General features: G+C 43.8%; 1 protein-coding gene across 1 annotated transcript in view; it reads right to left on the reverse strand.

The window, feature by feature from the left end:
* Positions 1-26130, reverse strand: part of LOC134447591 (A disintegrin and metalloproteinase with thrombospondin motifs 20) — a 158820-nt gene that overhangs the window by 11863 nt on the left and 120827 nt on the right. The window contains exons 29-33 of the mRNA XM_063197114.1: positions 11497-11667; positions 8522-8695; positions 4498-4668; positions 3864-4073; positions 2603-2732 (exon numbers count right to left, since the gene is read on the reverse strand). Of these exons, the coding sequence (XP_063053184.1) occupies positions 2603-2732; positions 3864-4073; positions 4498-4668; positions 8522-8695; positions 11497-11667 (856 nt within the window). The remainder of the gene's footprint in view (positions 1-2602; positions 2733-3863; positions 4074-4497; positions 4669-8521; positions 8696-11496; positions 11668-26130) is intronic.

Genomic DNA, 26130 nt, shown 5'->3' on the forward strand with positions numbered 1-26130 from the left:
GTGCTGACTCTTTCAAAAGCTAAATCAAGTTGTTCTGGTCCTGCCTGAATTGTACAGGCAATTTGACATCATTACCGAGGGCATTCCTGCATGTGCCAAAATAAACTCAAACCACTAGCTGGCTGACACGCGCAGATCTCAGCTACACAGAGTAGTGTACCTCAGAGAACAACAGGGGAGGGGTACTGTACTAGCCAGCTCAAGGAGTGTGTGTGTGTGTGTGTGTGTGTGTGTGTGTGTGTGTGTGTGTGTGTGTGTGTGTGTGTGTGTGTGTGTGTGTGTGTGTGTGTGTTAGTGTTTGTGTGTGTGTGTGTGTGTGTGTGTGTGTGTGTGTGTGTGTTTGTTCGTGCATCTCTGGGCACAACTTGGCAAACTTGGTGTACCACCCAAGTTCCTCTCCATCCTGCATCAACTGCATTATGGCATGCAAGCCAGGGGTGCGTTTCTCGAAAGCGTAGTTGTTATCAGTTAGCGACTTAGGTAGCTGTCAATGGGAAATTGCATTGCAAACAACAAAGTAGCTAACATAGTTAGCAACTGGAAATGCACCCCAGAGTTATTATGGGAGGACTTCAGTCTGATCCCTCTACCGGCCATGTTGGGTGAAGCAAGGCTGTGTCCTGGCACCAGTACTTTTCAATCTCCTCCTCTCTGCAATCAACCAACTGTTCCACCGTGCACTGCAGTACAAAGATCTTACAGACCTTGGTTGCCTTGACGGCAACCTCTTCAACATCTGACGGCTCCAAGATCAGACAAAAACATCAACCTGTCACATTCACGAGCTCCAGTATGCAGACAACTGTGCCGTCTTGGCACACAGCCCAGAATCCATGCAGCATGCCCTGAACACCATCTCAGTGCTGTATTAGTCCTTCGATCTTCAAGTAAACACAGAGAAGACAGAGGTCATGGCGCAACTCTGTACTAAATCTTCTACACATGTTGGCTTCCACATCAATGGCAGTCCACTCAGCCTTGTAACCACATCACATATCTGGGCTCCACACTCTCTGCAGATTCCAATATTGACAGTAAAGTACACTACCCGATCAAAAAAGCTTCATCAGCCTTTGGGCGCCTTAGGAAAAGAGTATTTGACAACAACAACCTAAAAATCAGCACCAAAGTAGCAGTCTACAACATGGAGGTAGTATTAGAACTGGAGAGAGTGAATAAGTCCCGCCTCCAGTCATTTCAATGGGAAATGGTAAGCTAGTGAATTCAGCCAAAATTTAACGTTTTTTCAACTTCCAAAATGGAGTTACTTCCGCCGACAGTTTACTCAGCCAATTACGTGCCACGTTACTGACGGACTTACGGTTGACCAGAAAGGTATATGGAAGACGGGCATTGGATTCATGGAGGTGCCCAACCACAGACCTGTAGAGGTCTTTGCCCCCAACACTAAACTCACGCACCCACCAATCATCATGAGCGAAGTGGATGTAGGAAATGTGAAAATGACGACTTGCTAATCGGTGAAGCTAACCAACCAAATTCTGCCCCCCTGGTCTACAATTCAGTCTGTGTCACCACCCTACTCTATGGTGTGGAAGCATGAACCCCATACAGACGCCACATAATTAGCCTGGAGATGTTTCACATCAGATGCCTCCAAAGAATACTCAGCCTGTCCTGGGAAGACCGCATTCGCCATATTGACATTCTGACTGCGACTGGCACCACCAGTATGGAAGCAGCTCTGACCAAGAGGCATTTACCCTTGGTTGGAGACACCATTCGCTGTCGTTTCCCACGCCAAGCCCTTTAAGTACAGTTGCTCAACTCCAAGCAGGCTGCTGGTGGCCAGAAGAGACGATACAAGGACTTAACCAAAGAACTCTTGAAGCATATCAACCCTGGACACCTCAAGGCACTAGCATCCAACAGACCAGCCTGGAGAGCCATGTGCAACAAAGCAGCTGAGCAAATCAACAACACCTTCATCAAAAGGAGTACTACAAGATGTGCACAGCGACACCGGCAGGCAGACCCCACCTCCCAATCAACAGGACATATCTGCCTCATCGGTGGAAAAGTGTGCGGCTCCAAAAATGTTTAATTGTGTGCGTGCATGCAAGTATATGAATGTGTTGGCATGTATGTGTACGTGCATGTGCCTCTGTGTGTGTGTGTGTGTGTGTGTGTGTGTGTGTGTGTGCATGCATGTGTTTGTAGGAGAGGAAGTGCAGTGCAACAGGCTCTTTGTGTGTGTGACTCAGGTAAGCTCAAGGAGGGTGTTTGGCCATATTATTTGTGTGAGTGTGCGACTGTGTGTGTGTGTGTGTGTGTGTGTGTGTGTGTGTGTGTGTGTGTGTGTGTGTGTGTGTGTGTGTGTGTGTACTACACCAATCTACCTTCGTGAGGCCACTGCTATTGGAGCACACCCACATGCTTTGACCCCTTTTGCTGGGGTAGTTTTGTTGCTACTGGTAAAAGTGTGTGTGTGTGTGTGTGTGTGTGTGTGTGTGTGTGTGTGTGTGTGTGTGTGTGTGTGTGCGTGCGTGCGTGCGTGCGTGCGTGCGTGCGCGCGCGCGTGTGTGTGTGTGTGTGTGCGTGCGTGCGTGCGTGCGTGCGTGCGTGCGTGTGTGGCTCTTACATTCTGTGAGGCGGCAGGCTGCTCTGGCCTCGGGCCTCTCTGCTAGGTGGCAGGCTTTGGAGGGGAGGTGCTTAGAGGTCAGGCATTCCACTCGCCTCTCCATCACGCCTGCACCACACGTCTGAGAACACTGATGGGTAGGGAGACAAAAAGAAGGATGGAGAGGGTAGAGAGGGAAGGGGCAAATGGAGAAGGGGATGGAGGGAGAGAAAAGGGGAGTCAGAGGAAGAGAGAGAGAGAATGGCAGAGCAAAGGAAAGAGGGGTATGGAGACAGACAGAGAGAGGGATGGAAAGAAGAAGAGAGAGGGGGGAGGAGAGAGAGAAAGAAAAATGCATTCAAGGATTAGGTTTACTCATTTTCTGCCATGTCTGCATTATTACAGGCGATATACTACAGTAATACCTACGTCCATACCAGAAGCAAAGAAAGAGACAAAGCCATTGCATCACAGTATTAAACATACATGTATTGAACTTAAGTATCTAAACTAAACTCAAGATCCTTACATATACAGCTGTATGTATATATGACCGTAACGTGTAACACAATATCCTGTATAAAATGTTACGTATATCAATAATATCATATTTTGTATCCCCCAAACTCTGCATTTGTTATGTGCTGCACGTCCTCTTTGGAAGGTTCTTTGGATAAAAGTGTCTGCTAAATGTCATGTAATGGAAGGAATGTGAAGTAATGTCCTATAATGTAATGTACATTTTACTGTATACCGTACATCAGTGGTTCCCAAACTTTTTTCCTTGCGCACCCCCTTGTACATTTCAATGTGCTTCGCGCACCCCCTAAGCAAATGTTTTGGTGTGCTTATGGCCACTCAAATATGGCTTCACTGCAAAAATCATTGCACATTATTATCATTTTGGGGAATCCTCATTTCCAATAGACTTGCTGTTTCTTCAAGCATACAATTCACCATACAATTACTGTAAAAACTTGATTTTCATTAATGCTGTATAAAAACACACATATCCTCCATTGCTCAATTCAGCTCAAGCACCCTTTGGTGGCAGGCCACGCACCCCCAGGGGTGCACGCACCACAGTTTGGGAAACTCTGCCGTACGTATACTAAGCTATACATGGATTCTTAATTTTTGTTTTCCCCTGGCTGCGCACAACTCAACCTCTGATTGTTGGAAACCAAAAAATTAGCTCACGTGGTTGGCTGCCAGTGTCTTGCCCCTCCTCACAACACCGTGTTTATAAACAAAACAAAAACCCCATGTATACTGTACATACCTTGCTCCATGGGCCAACTTTCCAGGAGCTGGCGGACGGGCACTCTGCGAGGTGGCACTGCTGCATGTCCAGCGGGCGGGGGCTCGGGCACAGGGCGTAGGAGAAGGCAGAGAGGGCCTGGGCAGTGTAGGGGTGGGGATTGGCCGGGGAGCGCACCGCGGAACAGGACACCATCCTCTCCTGATACCCTATGCCACAGCTGACCGAGCACTGTAACGGATATGGACCGAGTGACTGAGCCAATACATAATAATGGGACAAAATAGGTAAAAAAACTAAACTGAAAGCAGTATTTACTTATTTATTACTATTACTATTGATTACTATTTGGTAATTAACTTGACACGTTGCTTTGTTTGTCTTGGGAGGGTTCATGAGTTTTGTTTATTTACTTCCCAGTGGCTACTGAAGTTGCATGTCCACCCTTGGACACCTCTTAGAAATAGTCAGAGTGTATGAAGCAGAAACAGAAGTAAAGCAAACGTTTAAAAGAAAAAAACATTAGGTACTTTATGTTATAGTTACTGTTGTAACACCTATGAAATATAATTAACTAGTGTTGTACTTGTCACATGAATTGACGTCCACTCCCACTTACGGTAATATACTTCTGGGAATAGTCTATTGGTCTCACCTGAGTCCACGCTCCAGTCATCCACATGAACTGGCAGCTGGGCTGGTGGCAGGGCTGGTGTAAGTGGGGCATGGTGACGGGGTCACACATGTTGCTGGGGACGGCGTTCATCCTGGTGTCCACACACAGGACGTTCCTGCTGCTCACCCCCTCACCACACGTCACATTGCACTAGATATAGGAAACAACACTTTCATTTTGATTTATCCTTTATTTCTCCAGGATATTATATTTATTTGTCCTATTGAGATTAGAGTCTCTCCTGCCAGGGAGTCCTGGTCAAAATGGCAGCATACATATAGTTGCAGACACAGACAGACACATAGACAAAAAGTAAAATAAACAATAAACAATAAACAAAATAAAAAACACATTGAAAATGTGAGAAAAATAAGCTTACATAGAACACACACATGTACGCATGTACGCACGCATGTACGCACGCATGTACGCACGCATGTACGCACGCATGTACGCACGCATGTACGCGCACACACACACACACACACACACACACACACACACACACACACACACACACACACACACACACACACACACACACACACACACAGTCACAGTGCAGCATGGTCAAGTCAATTCTAAAATAAAGCTGACAACTGCATACAGCATATCAAGTGCATTTTACCCTGATACACTGTACTGTATACTGACACAAACAGCACTAAACATACAGTACAAACATATATTGGCACAATATACTGTGCATATATATATATATATATATATATATATATATATATATATATACACACACACACACACACACACACACACACACACACACACACACACACATATATATACACGATTACAACAACACCTGAATGTCAAGCTACTACCTCTAATAAATACATCAATCAATCCATCCATCCATAACATGTGCACACATATGCATTTGGATCTGTCTGTAAATCTAAAAGCATTAACAAGTACCCACAAACAAGTATCTATCTATTTTCATGTATCTGTATCTCTGAAAGAGGACAAGTCTTGTAGTTGCACAACATGACCACAGAGGGCAGTGCTGCACCACCCCTTAGCCCTGGCCTACTTGACTGCAGCTGGCAGGTACTGTAGGTGAGGTAATAGGTATAAGGCAAGGTAAGTAGAACACGGACAACATTGATGATCTATCGGAAATGCCACTGCTTTGTATTGACACACGCAAACGCACATGGTCTTCCCTGTACCTCTCTAAACATAAAATGCGGTTGTCGTGGAAAAATCTATAAATGTAGATAGCGTGATAAATTACTGTAGGATTGTTCTGATCTGGCTGGTGTCAAACCGCACATACTTCCTTTGGTTTGTGGGGCCAGACAGTGTGGGGAAGAGTGGGAGATCAAAACACACAATAATTCATAACGAGTTCCCAAGTGAGGCTGCTCTTTTGTGCCCGAAGCCTCAAAGACACATTTGAGACACCCACAGACAGACAGAGGCACTCTGTCACAGACACACACTCTTTCTCTCTGAAACACGTGTGCACACTGGCACGCACACACAAATGCAAACAGACAATCCATGCACATCCTATCTCTCAGACACACACATGTGCAATGACTGAATTGTGTAGACACAGACTGACAGACAGACAGACAGACAGACAGACAGACAGACAGACACAGACACAGACACAGACACACACACACACACACACACACACACACACTCAAGATGAAGAGCAGAGAAAAGAAAAGAGTCACTGGGCTCCCTGACATCATCCCCATTCACAATCTAGGACAGATTATTATCATCAGCTCAGCGCTTTGAGTCGCTCCTCTGTGATGTCTACCATAGCGATGTTATCACATAAGCCCAAGAGTCAGTCTGATCCCACTACAGTACACCTCCCTTCCACACATCACATGGCTTTACATCTCTCTCTCTCTCTCTCTCTCTCTCTCTCTCTCTCTCTCTCTCTCTCTCTCTCTCTCTCTCTCTCTCTCTCTCTCTCTCTCTCTCTCTCTGACTCTTGCTGTCTTATTCTGTCTGTCTGGCCAACTCTCCACAGCTCCCTTTCTCTACATCGTCTCACCTTCAGTGTTTCTGTCTGTCTGTCTGTCTGTCTGTCTGTCTGTCTGTCTGTCTGTCTGTCTGTCTACCACTGCGTTGCTATCCCCAGCGGGGTCCTGTGGGAACAGTGGCTGTAACCGTCTTTAATGGTACAATTAAACGCTCTCAGGCCCACACAAAGCTAATGACTGATATCAATTAAGTGTGCACAGTAGGCCCTGTGGTCTGCCAATTAATGAACGGGTGGAATTACGATGCAAGCGATAAAACGAAACGGCACGTAAGGATGAACGCGGGCTGGAATGGCTGCTGGTACAAGAAAAGACCGTTGCCAACTTGTGCCTCATGTGGCCCACATGTGGCAGTACGACTCTGCGAGCCCTATCTCACGCCTTTCGTAAAGTCTTCACGAAAAAAATAGAGTAATTTTCGTGGTGCATTCACGTTATTACCCGCCTTTCGTAAAGTCTTCACGAAAATAATAGATTAATTTTCACGCTGCCTATTCACTTGAATTGCCCCACTGCTGCTATGGTTATCCAAACGTCTGCAGGGGCGGGGAGGGGGTGCTGACAGAACACTGCTGATACACTCGGGACTCACTAATTCGACGCCCTTTCGGTACTTACGCCTTATGTCCCCTAAACCTAAACCTAAACCTAACCCTAACCTTAACCCTACTTAACCCTAAACCTAACCCTAACCCTAACCTTAACCCTAACCTTAACCCTAACCTTGACCCTAAACCTAACCCTAAATTGCTTGTTTGAAATGTTTGATTACCATATGACGGTAGGCTACCGAAAGGGCATCAAACTAGTGGGTCGCTAGGCAACAGTCGGGCAATTCAAGTGAATAGGCAGCGTGAAAATTAATCTATTATTTTCGTGAAGACTTTACGAAAGGCGGGCAATAACGTGAATGCACCACGAGAATGAAGCTATTTTTTTCGTGAATACTTCACGAAATGAGTGAGATACGGTTAACTCTGCGCTCTTCTGGAGCTTTCTGAAGGTCTGGATGACAGATTGGCTCCAGGTTCACTGGGACAAGGAGTGGGAAGGCAAGAGAGTGCAGACAAAGTTTGGCCGCCATATTGGAAATGACATCGGGCATCTACAGGTATGTAGGCCTACGTAAGGTTTATAAAGTAGGCGTATTTATTGCTATAACTAATAAGCAAAATGTGTCAATAAAGGCACTCTGATGATGGAGACATATAAAGGTTTGTAGCAAATACAACAAATGTTATTTTTGTTCATTTTGATATACGTTTGAAGAGTGACTCTACTCTATATTGGCATTATGACGTTTTTCTATGCATATAGGTTTTCTCCATCTTTCTTGACTAGTCTCCTCTTATAGTATGTAAGAAATGCCCTTCACACCCCCCACAGGCTGCTTTTCCAAAAAAAGCCCCAGGACATACCTAGACAAAACAAGAGTCACTAAACCATGTGGTGTGGTGACACTGGTGATGCGCTGCCACTGTACCGTTTGATGTCTGACAGAAAGACAAAACCTCAAAAGCAGCTGAGGCAGTTCACTCTGTTGTTTGGGGTTGGCTTTCTGGTGTAGAAATCTTGCATACTCCCTTTGACCAGGTGCGTTGGAGGGGAACCGACAGTAGAGGCAAGAAAGCTCCTGTACACATTTGCAGCATTTAATAGTGACATTTTGGTCTATTGACCCTCTTCACTTAATTCAACCAGGCCTTCACCATTCACGAGGGATGATGTCCCTGATTGGTTAGTTCTCTCTGAGACATCAACATCTTCATGATCTCAGTAGGAGATAGAGTAGGAAGGGCAATGTGGATAATACAACTTTAACTCCTAAATGCTAATCAAAGTTTTATAAATTGCCCTCATCTACACCTAAACCTATTCCTAAGTCTAACCCAAACCAGTAGTTTCCTGACAAGAGCCAAACCCTCCCATCCCGCAAAAAGAACAAAAAAAATATCAATGGCGATTGTACTCACACTGTGCCACTCCTCGGCGGCCCACATGTAGTGGTGGCAGTCTGGTGCCAGGCAGGGCTGGGTGGTGGCGGGTCTCACGCGGGCATCACACAACTCCTCAGAGACCCGGCCGGAGCCCTTGAGGCGGCAGTACACCTCTCTGCTCTGCGCTCCGATTCCGCAAGTGACAGAACACTGGCATTGGAAAGAAGCGAAAACAGAACACACGCACGCACGCACACGCACACGCACACACACACACAGAAGGTAAAAAAAGAGTTTTGGTGTGCGTTACACAAAAGACAAAAACTGACCTTCTACTGAACTGAACTGTTAACGACAGTGCAATATCAAGCTTTTATGTGAATTAAAAAAGTGTGAGATTACTGTTGATGCGTGGCCAGATGAGTGCCATTTGAGATGCAGATGCTAGCACTTTTCTTACTCCCTTTGAAACTTCTTGAAACAAATACCCCCCTATTTATTTTTCTCAGAACGGCCTCACTTTGACATGAGAAAAATGCTAGTAAACAATCTGTGCTATGAACTCTGCATCTTCAAAAACGTGGCCAGCTTGTATTGTCTAGTTAAGTCTCATCACTCAAAACAGTCTGTATCGTAACGCCAGCCTATTTGAAGAGTTGTTTGTTTAATACACGATCCGTATACATGCAGCGTACCAAACAGAGTCTTTACCTAATGAAAACACTATCTGGCTTTGGGGCTGAGGAGGAATACTCCCTTGAACATATGGTAGATCCTCGGGCAGTGCTGTATAAATATGCTGGGTACAAGTGAAGTAATTGCACACAGATGTCTTTTCAAATGATTTTTACATCTTTATGCACTCCAACTTGTTTTACGTTGCGGTTGATCTGGAATTTAGTTTGGACGCAGCACAAAGACTGTTGGGGAGGAAATTTGACCTTGGCCGAGCGTCAACTCACGGGGCTTTAACGTGACATCAAATACCATGTAATAATGACGTGGGGTTAAGTATGAAGTAGAGGACGGTATATTAAACTCATAAACCACGATTTATGACACCGACTGTTGTTTTAGACTCCAGTGAAGTCATTTTTGGAGCAAACACACTGATAGCATATGCCTAAGGGGTCGTGACATTGGGAAGTGGCGGCACACATTATTTGACAGTTATATTTTCGGCTGGGGAGAGCCTGAGGGCGGCTCGCACGTGTTTGGGCTGTGTGACACTGAGGCAAGGGGTGGTTGGTTGGTGGGCTGCGTTTGGTTTCTCTCAGAAGATGAGATCTTGTATGGGGGTGGGGAGCTTGCAGCGTGTGTTGCCTGAAACATCACCAGATACACTATCCGCTCTACAGATACTCGCCGGTTCTCAGGAGGCAAGGGGTTAAGGAGCGCCCCATACGAAAGGTCACCATAGTGAGGGTCGCCATGGGCAACTCAGGAAATCCCCCAACGCTTCCAACACGCCGCCTACACACCCCCAATAACCCCTACCCCCAACCTCTGCGTGTATGTGTGGCTTCTGCAAGGGCCTAACAGCCTTACTGCTGAGGTTTTCTAAAGTTGTCACAGGCATGGATGTTAAGATATAAAACATGTCTTTTTGCTCTACTTGTGGATTTCATGGTTTACACTGGTATGTGGAGGGAGGTGATTGCTTCCAGACAGGCAGAGAATGGAGAGTGAGAGGCCCCTGCTGCGTGAGAGGCAGAGAAGACAAAGATGCGGAGAGAGAGAGAGAGAGAGAGAGAGAGAGGGAGAGAGAGAGAGAGAGAGAGAGAGAGGGAGAGAGAGAGGAAAAGAAAGAGTTTATGTATGTGAGAGAGAGATAGAGAGAAACAGACAGAAAGAGAGAGGAGGGAGGATGAATTTCCCAGCCATGCCTCAAGAACAGGTATGGTCCCATTACACTACACCTCAGTTGAATATCGGCTCAAACCACCCACACACACACACGGTATATATATAGTATGGTACACTCTTAACAGCCCTACAAAACAACAGTGTGCAACCACTGGTTGCTACTCTAATGACTTCCCTCCTTAACCAGTGGTCTCCAAGCATATGGATATATATATATTACCCACAACCAGCATCACTCACTCCAACCCCCCACCAAACTGGTGATTTGGATTTGTGGTTGGCTCCGGCCCGACTCTGACCCTGTCCCCCTAAACATGGCCTATTGCCCCCATCGGCTCTGGCCACGGCAGCCTGCAACGCTAGCCTGCTGGGAATATTTACCGCCCACCACCTCTTGCTTGGGATATGTTGCCAGAAGGGATAAATATCTCCATTTGTCTGTTATTTTTGTCGCTCTTGACAACTTAGTGAGTCGTGCCAGAAAGTGGTTGGACTTTCCAACATACAGTACCTAGCACATTTTTTGAAACACTTTGGGAAAACATTGTGTGGAATCATGCCATCTGTCAACAGTTAGCCGGTTAACTATCTTTTAACTTTGTTTCCAGATCTGGCACCATATGATAGTCGGAATGGATTTGACAAGAAAATGATTCACTTTCATGCTTCACTACCTCAGTGCATTGGGAATCACGTTCCGTTTAATCGATTTTTGATAACAGTAGAAACATATAATGCAAGGCTGGCTTGCTTTCCCCTTTGCCCAGAGATTGCAGATAGTTTGGAGAGACACACTTGGCAAGTTATTACAAGAACCCTCCTTAGAGAGTTACATGGGCGCACTCCCAAAATATTTGGACACTAACGTATACAAATCAAGTGCGTTGTGTAAAAGGCAATGTAAACCCTGTCTGTAATGTTTAATTCAGCGTTCTGCAGCGGCAGCGTTCAGCTATGTGCTCTCAGTGACCCAAGCAGCAGACATCTGGGACTCTGTGACCCACTTGGACAGACACACAGACAGAGAGACAGACAGACAAGACTCTCTCTCCGGGATAGACTCTCCTCTGTTGCTGCTGGTTAGCCGGAGGGCTCGTAGCGGGTATGTTGGAGTGAAGCGATGGCGGGGGAACGTGGTTGCATACCTCATTCCACCTGTTGGCTTTCCAGCTGGGGCATGTCCCAGCCCTGCAAGTCTTCTGTGTCCTGGGCCTTGTCAGATGAGTGCACTGCTCGTCCTCCACTTGGGTGAGGTTCTGCTGCTGCATACAGAAAACCTCTCTCTGCTTGGTCCCCCTGCCGCAGGTCACAGAACACTAGGGGGGGGACGGGGACGAGAGAGATACATGATAAGCAAGGGTTTAGTTGATGACTAATCACATCAATCACTGTCACAGTTCACCTACATACAGTAGTGGTGGAGACTGATTGAGCAGCTGCAATATTTAAGACATCCAAGACATTTTTCCCCATTTACAGCCAGCAATCATGGTCAAGTTTATCTTCTAATATTGTGTTTGGTGAGTCTCAAAAGAATTTTTTTTGCATTGCACTGAAGCTTGACAGTTTTTCCTTCTACGATTTAACTTTTCATGACTTTAATCAACATCCTGTGATCCACCTTCTTCCCAGCCATCATGGTACCCAATGAAGAAGAAGGCATGTGGGGGGGAAAGCATTTACAAATATGACATGCCTATTGAGAGAGGGATATTGGTAACATTTGAGCTTGAGAATATCACTTTATCTAAAATCAACTAAACCACCTGGCCTACTAGCATATACATATTTGAACCGCTGCCAACGGTGGTTGTCTGGGCCGCAGAATAGAGACGCTGGAGGTATGTGCTGCACTGTACAGTGCAGAACCAAATCAGGGGGAGGGATGGAGGATAACCTTGATGGATAGATAAAGCTTGGCAATCATCTGGTTTCAATAAAAGGGGCCAGAGATACTGAGGAAAATCCACAAAGGAAGGAGTAAGAGAGCGAGAGAGAGAGAGAGAGAGAGAGAGAGAGAGAGAGAGAGAGAGAGAGAGAGAGAGAGAGAGAGAGAGAGACGACAGCAAAGGAAGGGAAAAGAAGTCAGGGAGGAAATAAAGGAAATAAGGAAATAACGAGACCAGTGAAAGGAGAGACAGCAGGAGATGAAAATATTCTAGACTTTTCCATTTTTCGAAGTCCAGACAGCAATTAGGGGCTCAGCTATTCCTGCCTAGGCATGACCGCCGTGACACAACAAAGCACCCCCAAAACATTCTACATGCAACATGGAGGAGGTCCATCGCTGCCATATTTTCCAGTCCAGATCATAAACATAATATATCTCTTTGTGGATCAATTATGATGTCAGACAAATTGGGATAAAGGCAAGGCACATGGATGCATTTTTCCTGCCTCGTTGTGAGATCTTTGTAGAGCTCCATACGGCAATGCCCCATACCGGTACCATCACTATGAGACTGTAACAAAGCCATTCCATTTGCATGCACCTCCACATGGTGTTCTTTTGCAAAACTATAATTCATGCTGTTTAATTCTGAAGTCCCCACCCACATTTCAACTTTCAATATTTCAATACTGGGTGACATGTGATCCAAAACAGAGAGGGTGGACTATATGTCACAAATCCCTTGTACCGTTTTCCTCAACATCTACTCCAGCCATTTCAACAGACAATGTGCTTTCATTTCATTTCCTCGCTGAGTACAGGGTGTGTGCCTTGAGTCTCACACATACAGTGCAGTACATGTCACACACAGTCATTACAGAGTTATTTTAAACACAAGGGCCGCGTCAGCTGATGAGACAGATCAAAGTGCAATCCCCCCCCCCCATCCCCCCCATGATAGCTGACTGATATCCAACTGGCCAAGCACACAGGAAGAAAAAAACGTCCTGATTGTGCTACAATGATAACAGTCTGCTTCAGCACAGATAAAGCAAGAGACAAGCAAACATGTTGATAGAGGTAAGGTAGCAGTAAGCTCCTCCTCAACGCTGTAAAAAGAGAGTCGAGGGGGAAGGGAGAAGGAAAAGAAAAAAGGGGGGAAGAGAGAGAAAAAGAGAGATAGAGATATATATATATAGAGAGAGAGAGAGAGAGAGAGAGAGAGAGAGAGAGAGAGAGAGAGAGAGAGAGAGAGAGAGAGAGGCGCAGATAGGTGAAAAAAAGAAGAAAAAAGGAAATCACTGGCATTCAGGCAGTGCTCCTCGACCAAGCCCCTATCTGCGGCAGCTTAGAGAGAGAGAGAGCAGTGGGTGAGGACGTTATGGGCCAGTCTGCTCCTCCCTCTCTTGCACAGGGCCCCCATCTGTCAGCCATTAGTGCAGCAGCACCAGAGGCTGGTGGAGGCAGGCGGCAGGGCAGCCAGCGAGGAGGCTGGCAGGGCAGAGCAGAGCAAGAGCAGAGCAGAGCGTCTAGCCTGGTGACCGGCAGACAGCGGCACCTCCAGGAGCCAGGCGGGCACACATGGGGGGGGGGGCAAGGGCTCTAGACACCACCTCCACCCCCACCACCTCTGCATCCACCCCACACACAGACACAGGCACTGACAGAGGCACAGACAGCCGCTCCATAAGGACAACCAGGCTGACAAGCCAGCAAGGTAAGGGTCACTTGAATTCTTCATTTGAGTATTGAGAAATGTTTAAAAGGCTAGCTGTCTGCTTGGAGTTTACTATGACTTGTTTTTGTAATTGCGGGCTAATGATAAGATTTCTTGCATGAGAAAAAAACGGTATTGTTATCCTGTATTTTCTACCAATGAGTCCATTGTATGTTTCAAATTACAAACTGGCATGGCTTATCAGAATAATGTCATTTGTTTTTCATAGGAATTAATCAAAAAATCAAACTATGCTTGACGATAGATTTCAGATACTGCATGGACTGCATTCAGAGCAGTACTCTTTTTGTTTTTTGAATGTCCCTGTGGTTTTTGTTGCCATATACTACTCCAGACATAGTGGGTCCCTTTGAGGGCAAAAGAGGAAACGTTTAGGGAGCATGAAAGCCATGCCAAGCCGTACACAGACAGAGACATGTAATTCTACTACTAGTGTCCCAAGGGACAAGCCTGGGCTGTCGCCCTCCCAAGTTGTAGAAACAATTCATTCCGCATGACTAGGTGGGATAAGTCTGTTCTAAGGCAAAGATAGTCATCTGGAAATAATGCATGTCACTGTATCGGGAGAGTTTGATGAAATGAAACCATTTTGTATAGACCAAAATGCCTAGTTGTATACAAAGAAACGTGGTTGAGGTATTGGATTTTATGAGAAAAAGCTCCAAAGATGTCAACACCTAGCATGTATTTGGTTAGCGGTAGTTTAGCATTTCACTGCTTAGCTATGCAGCATTCTGAAGGCCAAAATGAACAGATAATGTACTGTACAGGAGATACCTGCTTAAACATGCCTATCACACATAATCTGCTTTTAATATGTAGGGAATAACAGTAGATGCAATGACACAAGGGGGAACAGCACAAGGGTTCTACTTAAAGTGGTATACATCAGTCGTATAGCAGACTTAAACAGGAGAAGTTTGTTTGTCATCAACCGCATGGCGTTTTATTTTCACTTTTGAGTGGGGAATCTGGACTGTAGGCTAAGGATGATCAATTTCCCTGAGCTATTATTTAGATCAGTAAGGCACTAAGCCACAGACACATATCACAATGGGAGCCATTTGACCAGAACATGTTGGCAGACTGGTTTTGTGTAATGACCTTTAATGGGCACCATCCAAGAAAGTATAGCCTATGTCTTTCAAGGAACATAAGGCAGCAACTCCTGCATTTTGATGTCTTTGAAATTAGCTACTTTTTTTAGAAGCATCCAAAAATACAGCAGTTGAACCCAAGTTTACACGATTCAAAGCCCACAATGCAGTGGTGCCTCCTCTGTAAAATGTTTTGAGAGATGTGGTTTTTATCGCCTCCCGGTTGTTTAGATGGTCAACATGGTGTGTGTGTTCACCCCTTTGTGCCATTCTTTTACTGTGGTGGAAGTTCAAGCTCCTTGGAGTTTAGTGGTCTATGAGGGAGTAAAAGTTTCTGTCTGTGTGTGTGTGTGTGTGTGTGTGTGTGTGTGTGTGTGTGTGTGTGTGTGTGTGTGTGTGTGTGTGTGTGTGTGTGTGTGTGTGTGTGTGTGTGTGTGTGTGTGTGTGTGTGTGTGTGTGGGGGGGGGGGGGCGTGCGTGAGTGCGTGCGTTTGTGTGTGTGTGTGCGTGCGTGCATGTGTGTGTGGAGGGGGGGGAGGGAGGAAAAGTTTCTGTGTGTGTGTGTGTGTGTGTGTGTGTGTGTGTGTGTGTGTGTGTGTGTGTGTGTGTGTGTGTGTGCGTGTGTGTGTGTGTGTGTGTGTGTGTGTGAGTGCGTGCGTGCGTTTGTGTGTGTGTGTGAGAGTGGGTGTGTGTGTGTGTGTGTGTGTGTGTGTGTGTGTGTGTGTGTGTGTGTGTGTGTGTGTGTGTGTGTGTGTGTGTGTGTGTGTGTGTGTGTATGTGGAGGGGGGGTTAGATACAGCTGTTACTCTCTGCTGCATATGGAGGGAAGCTGTATGAAAAAAACAAACAGGAAATAGCCTAACAGCCTAACGCTAATGCATAACAAATCAACGTGAAGCAGCTCATTTGTACTTCGCCAAATAAAATGTTTCCCAACTGCATACTTCTTCACATAGCCAAACACCTCATCCATACAGACATGCGTAGGCCAAGTCTGGATTCCAATCACAGTAACACAGGACAGACAGAGCAAAAAAAGGTTCTAATGCCAAGCATGTGGGCCCCCATGTTGTACAGGCCTCTTCAAAAAGCAGCTCAACAAGTGACCAACAATCAGTCCACACTCAAGCTGGATGAAGGCTTCGCATGCACTGCAGAATACTACCCTACAAAGGCAACGTGCAGTGACTTAGCCAGTATTGAAACTGAGAAAAATACCTTCAAAGCCTTGGTATTAGGTTGGATATTGTAAATTACTGCAAATTTGACATGGCAATATCCCTAAAACGGGACACATTTGGAGCATATGGCTTTGTCACAAGATACTGTGCATGAGATGTTATGAAGGTCATTTTCAGTCTAAACTCGATTTTGACAAAATATGTAATTACTGCACTTTGCCTTTGTAGGGCAGAATGGTACATCCTTTTACTTGTAAACAACACGCAAGACGTATGCTTATCATATGGAATCTATCTAAGGATGGAGTAGGGTGGTATAATTTTGCTCACATTTCTAAGACAGCTGAGAAGAGGTGTAATTTTTCTTACTAGCCCAGGTAAAATGACATCACTTCATTGGAAGCCACTAAGACACGAGCAATCCCTCCAGTTGAGACATGCTCATTGTTGACTGACGACACTAAGCTTCGGGTGTATGTCTTGCAAAAAAGGAGGTTTATATGGAAGAAAATGGTGAAGATATGTATGCATGTGCCTCCCCTATTTCCCTCTCTCTTGTGTGTGTGTGTGTGTGTGTGTGTGTGTGTGTGTGTGTGTGTGTGTGTGTGTGTGTGTGTGTGTGTGTGTGTGTGTGTGTCAAGGTCCTTTTTTTCGCAGGGGAGGAGAGGAGAGAAGTCAAAACAACACATGCTGTCGACGTGGGAACAGCTGGTAAGAGGAGGCTTTGAGGGGAGGAATGTCAGAGGCCGAGCCACACATCAATCATCCGCCAGGGTGAAAATAACCAGCCTGACCTAGGGTGCATTTCTCGAAAGCGTAGTTGTTAGCTAGTTAGCAACTTGTGTAGTTGCCAATGGGAAATTGCATTGAAAACGACAAAGTAGCTAATGAAGTTAGCAACTATGGTTTCGAGAAATGCAGCCCTGATCGCCGCCACTCCAAAAGGGAGCAGCCTCCACTCCCCTCCCCTCCCCTCCACTTCCTCCATACAGCTCAAACAAAAACATCTTTCACTTCACACACACACAAAATGCACTCTCATAACACTAATAATAATAATAATAATAACCGAGCACAGTTATGAGTTATGAAAACGCGCCTTAGATGTTCCCTCACTGTGGAAATATACAAGCTGTGGTAGAGACATAAACTTTTGACACAGTCATTATATGCTACTGACACTCTTCATGTTGAGGCATGAGGAATGCAGCTCAGGAAGAGCTAGGCTATTGCTTACACTGGCTTGAAACATTAAAGCACAATGCATTTCACATAGCTCACACATTTTTTAAGTTAAGGAAAACTGCTCAGATCATATACAGAACAAGGCACTGGCTGCGGTTCTCAAAAATCACTTTGTGGAGAGGAAAGTTCAGTCATGATTTTTGTTGGAGCTGTCCTCTGAGAAAGCAAGGCAGTCAAATAAACACTGCTAAGACAGCATATAGTTTCCTGCACATAGTTTTCTTTGAAAGTGAACACCACTCAGCTAAGATAAACTCTGTGGCCATAAGTCAACACTAAACAACACGACTTGAACCAACTAGCTCAATGGCTCATCTGGAACCTATTTATAACATCTCAAGCCCTGTTCATTACAGACCTGTCTTGTGCGGGGTGTTAAATATACACTCATAAGCTGGCCATGGACCCATAGGGGTGACTAAGGCACTGTCTATATAGCGTCACTTGTCTATATAGTAAAACCGTTTTTTTCTGTCTTATCTCTGCATATTATCTGCACATGAAAACTTGACTAATCTGTGCTAATGTCTTTTGATCTCTGTTTGTTTTCAGTGAGTGACTCCTAGGCTTTACGCTGCACTCCGTGATACCTGGTGCACTGTTCAGGGACGCTGGTAACAAAGCTTTGGCTTGTGTGGGAGGGAGGGTTCTGAAGTCTCATTTCAGGGTTTGCTGACACTCAACACCTGCCCCGCATGTCTCTCATTACCGCATTCCTGACAGCTCGGTTCCCTGTGTTTACATTGCCCTGGTTAATGGGGACATTAAAAGGTGATGTTGTTTCTACATTGCCGTGTGAGATGTTGTATTTACAGAGTCAGGCCTTGGCCCATGGGTAATTAGCACGCTCTTTACTGAGTGCAGGTGCAGACACTCACTGCTCTCTCATGTCAGACTCAATGCTGCCGAATGTTCACCTGAAGCGACAGTACAAGAGAGTTTTACAGAGTTTGCCGTTGAGCATACTGGGAGGTTTAGCCTATAGCTGATGTTTTCCCCTCAACGGTAAAGACCTAGCTAACTTGCCAACTGAAACATTTCTGCCACATACAGTGCTTGTGAACTTCCCACTATAATTGCTGTTCAAATATTTTTGCAGGTTCTCAAGCCAACATATCTATTTGGTCTGGCACATGAGCCAAATCGGGCTCATGTTAAAAGCTGTGTATTGTTCCGACTGAAATATTGAAGAATGTTCAAAACGTCTTTCATCAACTACTTTCCAACACATACACATGAACATAACATACATTATATTTAAAGGGATTTAGGTCAAACTGGTAGCATAATAACCAAGATCATTAGCCATTCAGAAATCGTGCAAATACACAATTATCAGCCACAACATTGATTGCATCTACCCGAAGGTGTAGTAGATACCCACAATGAAACTGTAAAACCTTACTAACACATTTATTCACAGATTCCACAAGATCAAGACTTTAAACCAAGATCAGTGCAGAAGATCCTTGAATGCTCGTTGTGGTCAGCCACAAATGGCATTTGATAGGTGGGGCATGCTGTAACACATCATTGCCATGAATCAAGGTTTTACGCAAAAGCTCTCACACAGACACTCATTTCCTCCCCCAGTTAGCCATCATGCAACACGTAGCTCACCACGGTCTTCTCACCAATCAGACAACTCACACACACCATATAGATGGATTTCTTATGCCCACAAACAGTCCGCTGCACACACAGACAGGAACTGCAAAATGCTAAACACCTAGGTGTTTGAAAGACATTGAAAGTCTCATTGGAGCGGTGTAGTGTGTGGTTAGTAGGGTTGTAAATCACTAGCCAGGCCGTGCCCTCCTAGTGACGCAACACCTTCAGCGTTGCTACTAGTCAGGTCAAGAGCAATGTAAGTACTTTCTGAGCTTCAGAAAAATTGAGAACTCCTCCCACTTTGCCAGGAAGCAAACAACAGCTAGCAAACCAAGGGAGGCTTGTCAACCATGCTGTTTGGGAAATGTTGATGGCTATGCTCTTGGTCAGAAAAAGTCTCGAAGAGATTTGAAAGTCGATGATAATCAGGCTAGTAAATCACAGCCTCCATGAGGATACGATTTAATATCGAAATCTTATTATTCGATGCAATGCGATTCAATTATTTTCGATACTTAAGAATGCCCCACGATACGATACGATTCAATTCTACTTTTTTCCGAGTACTCTTCCAGTTCTATTATGTTATGGAGCTAGAGCATTGGGCAGGGGCCAGCGATTCGATTATTTTCGCTACTTAAGAATGCCCCACGATACGACGCGATTCGATTCAATCGTCAGATTATATCACTAGATATCGATACATTTCGATTATTATTTACACCTCTAATGCTTAGAACCTGTTTTCTAGTCAGCTGGGCGGTGTAGCTGTTTCCATGGTTTCTGTATTCCTACCGACTTTGTTTTGGGCGAATAAATCTACTTGTGTGTACATCAGAACCGTTTTATAAGCTCTGTAAATGACGTCATATTGTATCAAGCCAATCACATGTGAGAACAACTTTAGAGTGACAAACAATCAGAGGCTGCTTCCGATCCTGAAACCCTGACTTGTAACCAGTGGCTACCACTTGTTTACACAATATAGTCTTGAGCATACCAAACCATTCTGAGTGACCTGACAATATGTTCTCTGAAACTGTGCCATCAACAGTACAGAATCCACACAAGCAGACAGAACAACCAGCCAATAAGAATGCAGGTTCACTATGCAGACCTCCAATGGGACTTTCAATGTTTAACACCTGGGCGTTAAACATTTTGGAATTCCTGTCTGCACGAGTAGCAGAATGTTTGTAAACATGAGAAAGCCATCTATATGGCCATGCCCCTTTTAGGCATATATGGCAGCCGACAGGAACAGGATGGACTCTTACACCCGTACGGGTCCAAGACAGTGCTGCCGTTCATCTACTAAATGTACTGTAAGCCTTTTTTTTAAATGCCTTGTAAAAATGCCTTGTAAAATGCCTTGATCTAAGAAACCATATTAGTTTGGCTCTTCCAAAATCACTATAGTCCACATGCATGACCTTCCTCTCTGAATCCCACACGATTTGAACCAACGACTCAAATGATTTGAACGACTCACTGACAGGATAAGATAGATAATGGAGAGATGATTGATGTTGTTCCTACTCAGGCTTCCAATGTTGTGGCTGATTGGTGTATGCAACTCAAAAAATGGAAAGAAAAATAGATCACAAAATAGAACTTGAAAAGATGCACTGTGTAACATTTTTAGTAGTTCATTTCCAGAATTCATGCTGCCCATTCACAAGTGTTCTTTTGAAACAAATACTTATCACCACCATCAAATTCTAAGTATTCATTATGACTGGGAAAAATCCTCTTTTCCTACATGAAAAGGGGGATCTTCTCAATAGTCCGCCATTTTGAATTTCAAGAAATAGCCATTTTTAGCTGCGAACATTTCTGTACTTTGGTCATACTAGTAAATATTGGTTTATTTAGTAAATATTCATGAAAAGATCATATTTGGCAATAGGCAGCGCCGTTTCAATGAGCAGGGTAGTTGCGATACCTACTCTGGCCACATCCTACACAGTGTACCTTTAAATGGATCACAAATCCACATGATTTCCACATTAAACAGTATATCTAATAAAGTTGTTAGCTGAGTGTGACCAGACAAGTTTGCTCAGACATAAGGTTCTAATCCCAAATTTCGCATCCAAAATGATTTGTGACTAGCTTGTCTGCACATTGCAATTGTAACCATCGCACTCCTCACTACAATACCAGGGAGGCGTATGCTTGCCATGTGACTGCGTTTGCATGAGATGTACAGTATACGTAAGGAAAAACATTTTCATCAAGCCATCACAACCTGCAATTCCAGCACACCTACTCGCCTACTTAGTCTTGGAGCAGGGCCCATCCGCTATTTGGATGAATACGAAGCTAGCAGTTGGCGCTTCTGCATTGAGAAGATCATATTGTACTGCAGACAGCGGCGTCTTTAATCATGGCCAGACAGTGGATTAAGTATGTAACACTGATGAGCAGTCTGCAGACAGGTATGCTGGTATTTCCTCCACATCTGTGCGCCACTGGCCCTTAAGCTGTGCTCAACAAGAAGCAGACCAGACAGGTAATGCAGAGCGTAGGCTACGCAGGAATGGGGCTTTACAAAGGAGAGGAGCTACAAATCACATTGGCTCAGTGCGGTAGGTGCATCTTATTGGCTTTATTATTGCCATTAAACTCAAGACCAGTTTACTGTAACACTGTTTGAAGTTTTGATAAAAAGCGATTGTCTTAAGTTGGGTTTGAGGGAGACACTCAGTTTGTCTTTGGCACCGTATCCATTGCAAAATTTTCCTCCGCGGCAGTGACTGCCTCAACCTGAATATAAAACACATGCTCTTATCATTGTTCATCTGTAGCCATCAAAGAGCTTGTCACTAATCAATGAGTACAGATATGCTACTTGATAAAAGTCAGAATCGTGTCAAAGAGAGGATTCACTTCTAGGCTTAAAAGATCTAGCAGAGTTTCGGGATGCAGGTTTGAGGCAATGCAGCAAGACTTTCTGGTTAGCTTCCATGGGTCCTGTTCCTGATCACGTGACAAACAAGGGAAAGCCCAGCTTAAACGCTTCCAGATTGTTTACGTCATCTCCTTTCATTTGATCTTGTTATATTCCTGACCAGATGGATTTCCAGGCCTTACGGAACTCTAGGATTCAGTGTCATACCAGACTGAAAGTTTTAAAAAATTGCTTCAGATACGTGCATTTTTCTTTGCCTTGCTATGTTTTGTGGATTTACAACACTTTCAATTAAAAATGACTAATGTGATTTCATCTTTGGAAAGAAATCTATGAAGAGTTATACAAGAACAATGATTTAGTAGTAGCACTAAAGTCAACACACATTTTAACAATACAAAAGCTAATATATTGTTTTGTTTCAATTCACCTCAAGATCTAAGAATTTTAGGATGGTCATTGTTCAACGTTGACGCAACCTTTTGGCAGTTATTGTTTGTTTAAGTGAAGCATTGCATATTTTAATTAAGACATTTAATTGCTGTTTAAAAATGTTCACAATGCATGACAGTTGGCAGAGGGTAAGACACAATGGACTGCAATGTTTTGGGAATATGTTTTGTGGTCACAAACACATTTATTTGATTTGAAACAGACAGGAAATTGAAAAATAAGGGGGATAAAAACAAGGTCGATCCTCTGTTCCAAATATGACTTTTGTCCATGTTGGATTTTTTATTGTTTGGCCCTTGTAATAAAGCCCTCATTGACTTTGTTACAGTTTTGTTTTGCTTGAAATATCCATGTACTGCCTCACATCTGCAAAATGTGGGAAACAGGGCACCCCAAACTACTCTCTCCTGACTTGCATTTGGACTTGCATTTGCTATAATTTACTATGGCACTAACAGCAAACTCAGTATCAACCTCCATCTCTGATGAGTTCACCACCTCAGCTACCCCCTTCCCCCAAGGGGAACCCTGGTTGCTGCCTCATCTGCCTCTGACTGGCTGCCTCTCTCAACATGGCACATTGGACTGCATCCATGAGAACACACAATCACACTCAGTGAAGTCAGGGGGGGGTGCCTGACCCGGCAGTGACAGGTCTTCCATGTGGAGGCCATGGGGAGGGCCCCTGGTCCCCAAGGACTACACACATGGCATGTGGCTTTCATTTTAACCCAGGCATCAGGTTAAAGGGCTCATTCAGACAATCTATGACCTTTTACAACGACTACTTCCTAAAAAAGGAAACTGGGGGTGATTTGGGGATTTAGAGATGAACTGATTGTTTTTTCCCTAAATGGGCAGCTCCACAAAAAGTGAAAAAAATATTTGGCTGAAGTGAGTACAAAACTGATAAAAAAAAATATCTTTGTTCTCTCTTTGGTTGTTGCCTGTCTTTAAACGCACTGAAAATGGCGAGACCCTGCTGCAACAATGAGGCATGATTGCCAAAGGTAAGTCTTTTAAAAGCCAGATGATGAAAGCTTGTATAAAATGTTATGGCATAGTTATCTGTCCGTGCCAACATGGGAACTATGTGCACCCTCTACAAAGGACTTTGTCTGATTACAATTACGTAGAATAAGAAAGGGTTATTGTTTCTTTTTTGCCCTTGTGCATTTTTGTTATCTAGTTCTTTGTTCTGAGCTCACATACGGTACAAATGCCACATGATCTAAAATGTACACTGAAGCAGAATGTGTCCATGTGTAGTCTACGTGCTTCAGGGGCCCACCCCAGTGTGAAGCCGGGTCTTGCATAACTGTGCCCACACATTCATTGGGTTGAAAGGTCAATTTACTTTTGCAGCTATGAGAAACATCTCAGTAATGTTGTGCAAATAAAAATCTACAAAAAGTCAGTTTCCTTCCTTTCCAGACAGATCCTAAGCCTTTAATAAACTAGATGCCTTTTACAGGGCATACCATAGTTGGACATGTTGATACACAACCCTTCACAGAGTTGTGTTATATGAGCTACAATGATCCAGATTGAAGATCGAAGGGTCTGACAAGAAGGCCGAAGAGTATTACAACAACGCTGTATACGGTGCATATGTGGTGTAATGTAGGCTACATTTAAAGCTGATACACATTTTGATACATGTGAATAATTTCTTTAGTTTCTAATTTCAACATACATGTATATTTGTATGTATTGAATTATTTAGCTACTGGCCTTTGTTGTACCGGTATATTTTGTTTGTTTTAATTACTGTTTCTCATACTTTTGCATCGCTCTTATTGTGATAATAAACTATAATAAAACTATCTCTTTACACCTGTACATGTACAGTATACTATTATAATGTAGGCCTACATGTACTACTATTAAACTTGAGTTGTCATGAGGAACTGTAGGATTGATTTTTTGCAATGCCCATCTAAAACAACATTACGCCCTCTGGTTCAAACACAGTATTCTCTCGCAGGTAACTTGGGAATTTTATTTCTGTAAACAACACAGGCTTTTTTTTGTTGGGCTTTCCATTCTAGTCCTACTCGTGTGCAACAGCCATGCCAACACTGATTAATGGCAATTACTGTTGTAAAAGCAACACTTTTTACGTTTCCTGCCAAGTGCATTACAGAGACCCATGTTCCTGAAATTGTGACCAGATGCTCACGCCAGCATTTGATTTGGAGAAGGCATAATTTCTCTAGGGGGAGTTCATGAAATAAAATAATGAACAGAATAATAACATCATAAAAGTAAGTCTGTGCCTAATATAACCCTAACAACAATGGTTACAATAAGCACCCATGCATGAGTGCACTTTGGCTTTGTGGCTGACACTTAAATGCAATCAATTCGGCCATAATTTCAGCACATATTCGTGGTTCATAAAGTAGTCTTGACATTATCACAAAGATAACGTAAAACAGCTTGAAGGAGTTAATCACAAACATAATACAGCTAGGCAACAATATTTTGAAAATGGCTTTCATCTATTTGCAATTTCTCCCCTTCTCTCCAAAAAAGCCCTCTCTATCTTTATTGGCTAAATGGAACAAGCTTGGTTTCAATTACTGCATAGGTCTGGTAATTACTTCACTTTGACTGACAGGTACGGATCAGCACACATGCCCTCAATGGAGCTGTGTGATGTTTAGTATGGTTTTAATTTAGATTGTTTATCTGTTACAAAATAAGTTCAGCCATGAGCCGTTTCAGGGATCTGATAGTGAAGTGTTGAGTACTGCCACACAATATTACATAGTTTCAGGATTTTATTGCCTCAGAAATTGTTTTTGTCATGTTTTTGTTCATTTTGTGACTCTAGGTTGACCCTTCTGGCGAACATTCTAGTCGATTTAAAAGCTTCATATTAACTGGAGAAATGTGGTATTATTATGTCTGTGTGCAGGGTCTAATGTCTTAATCTATCACATATGAATATCTGATACTTAAATAAAGAAAAGATATATAACACACCACTCTTAGAACTGTATAGTCTCTGTAAACAACTATACATAGAGACATAGGACAAACACAGTGTGTAAAGACAACACAAAAATTACACAACCTTTATGTATCTTTAATAAACAGTGGAAAATGGCTATTGAACATGTTTTATGCTTGTTCTTTTGCATGTGCATGAAAATAAGCACAGTAAACCAGTGTAACACAGGACCGGTGTAACACAGACAACAACTGACAGAATAAAAGTCCTTTGGACGTCATAGCTATGAGACAGAGCTGTGGCAGAGGAAGGTCATATGCATCAGAGAGGTGCCATGATGAGAAGGACTTGGAAGTAAAGAAAGAGACAGTGGGAGTTGGGGAATCCCAAGGACTTAATGTTGATGGAAAGGAGGAAAGGAGAAAGAATTGAAAAGAGAGTTGTCGATGGTATTAGGATAATGCTGCATGACCAGGACATTGCCTACAAACCCACCCATAAGCAAAAATGAACATTTTTAAGTTGTGAATCACCTACTGTACTGTAAACAAATAAATAAGTCTCATTTTGAAATAAATCCTTCAGAAACATAGAAAAAACTGGCCCAAGAAAAAAAAACATTATTTATATTTAATGCGAAACAGCAACAAATGACCACAATGAAAAATAGAGGTATTTTGTGTTTCAACAA

This window comes from Engraulis encrasicolus, chromosome 4 (assembly GCF_034702125.1).
Source record: "Engraulis encrasicolus isolate BLACKSEA-1 chromosome 4, IST_EnEncr_1.0, whole genome shotgun sequence".
Taxonomy (NCBI): Eukaryota; Metazoa; Chordata; class Actinopteri; order Clupeiformes; family Engraulidae; genus Engraulis; species Engraulis encrasicolus.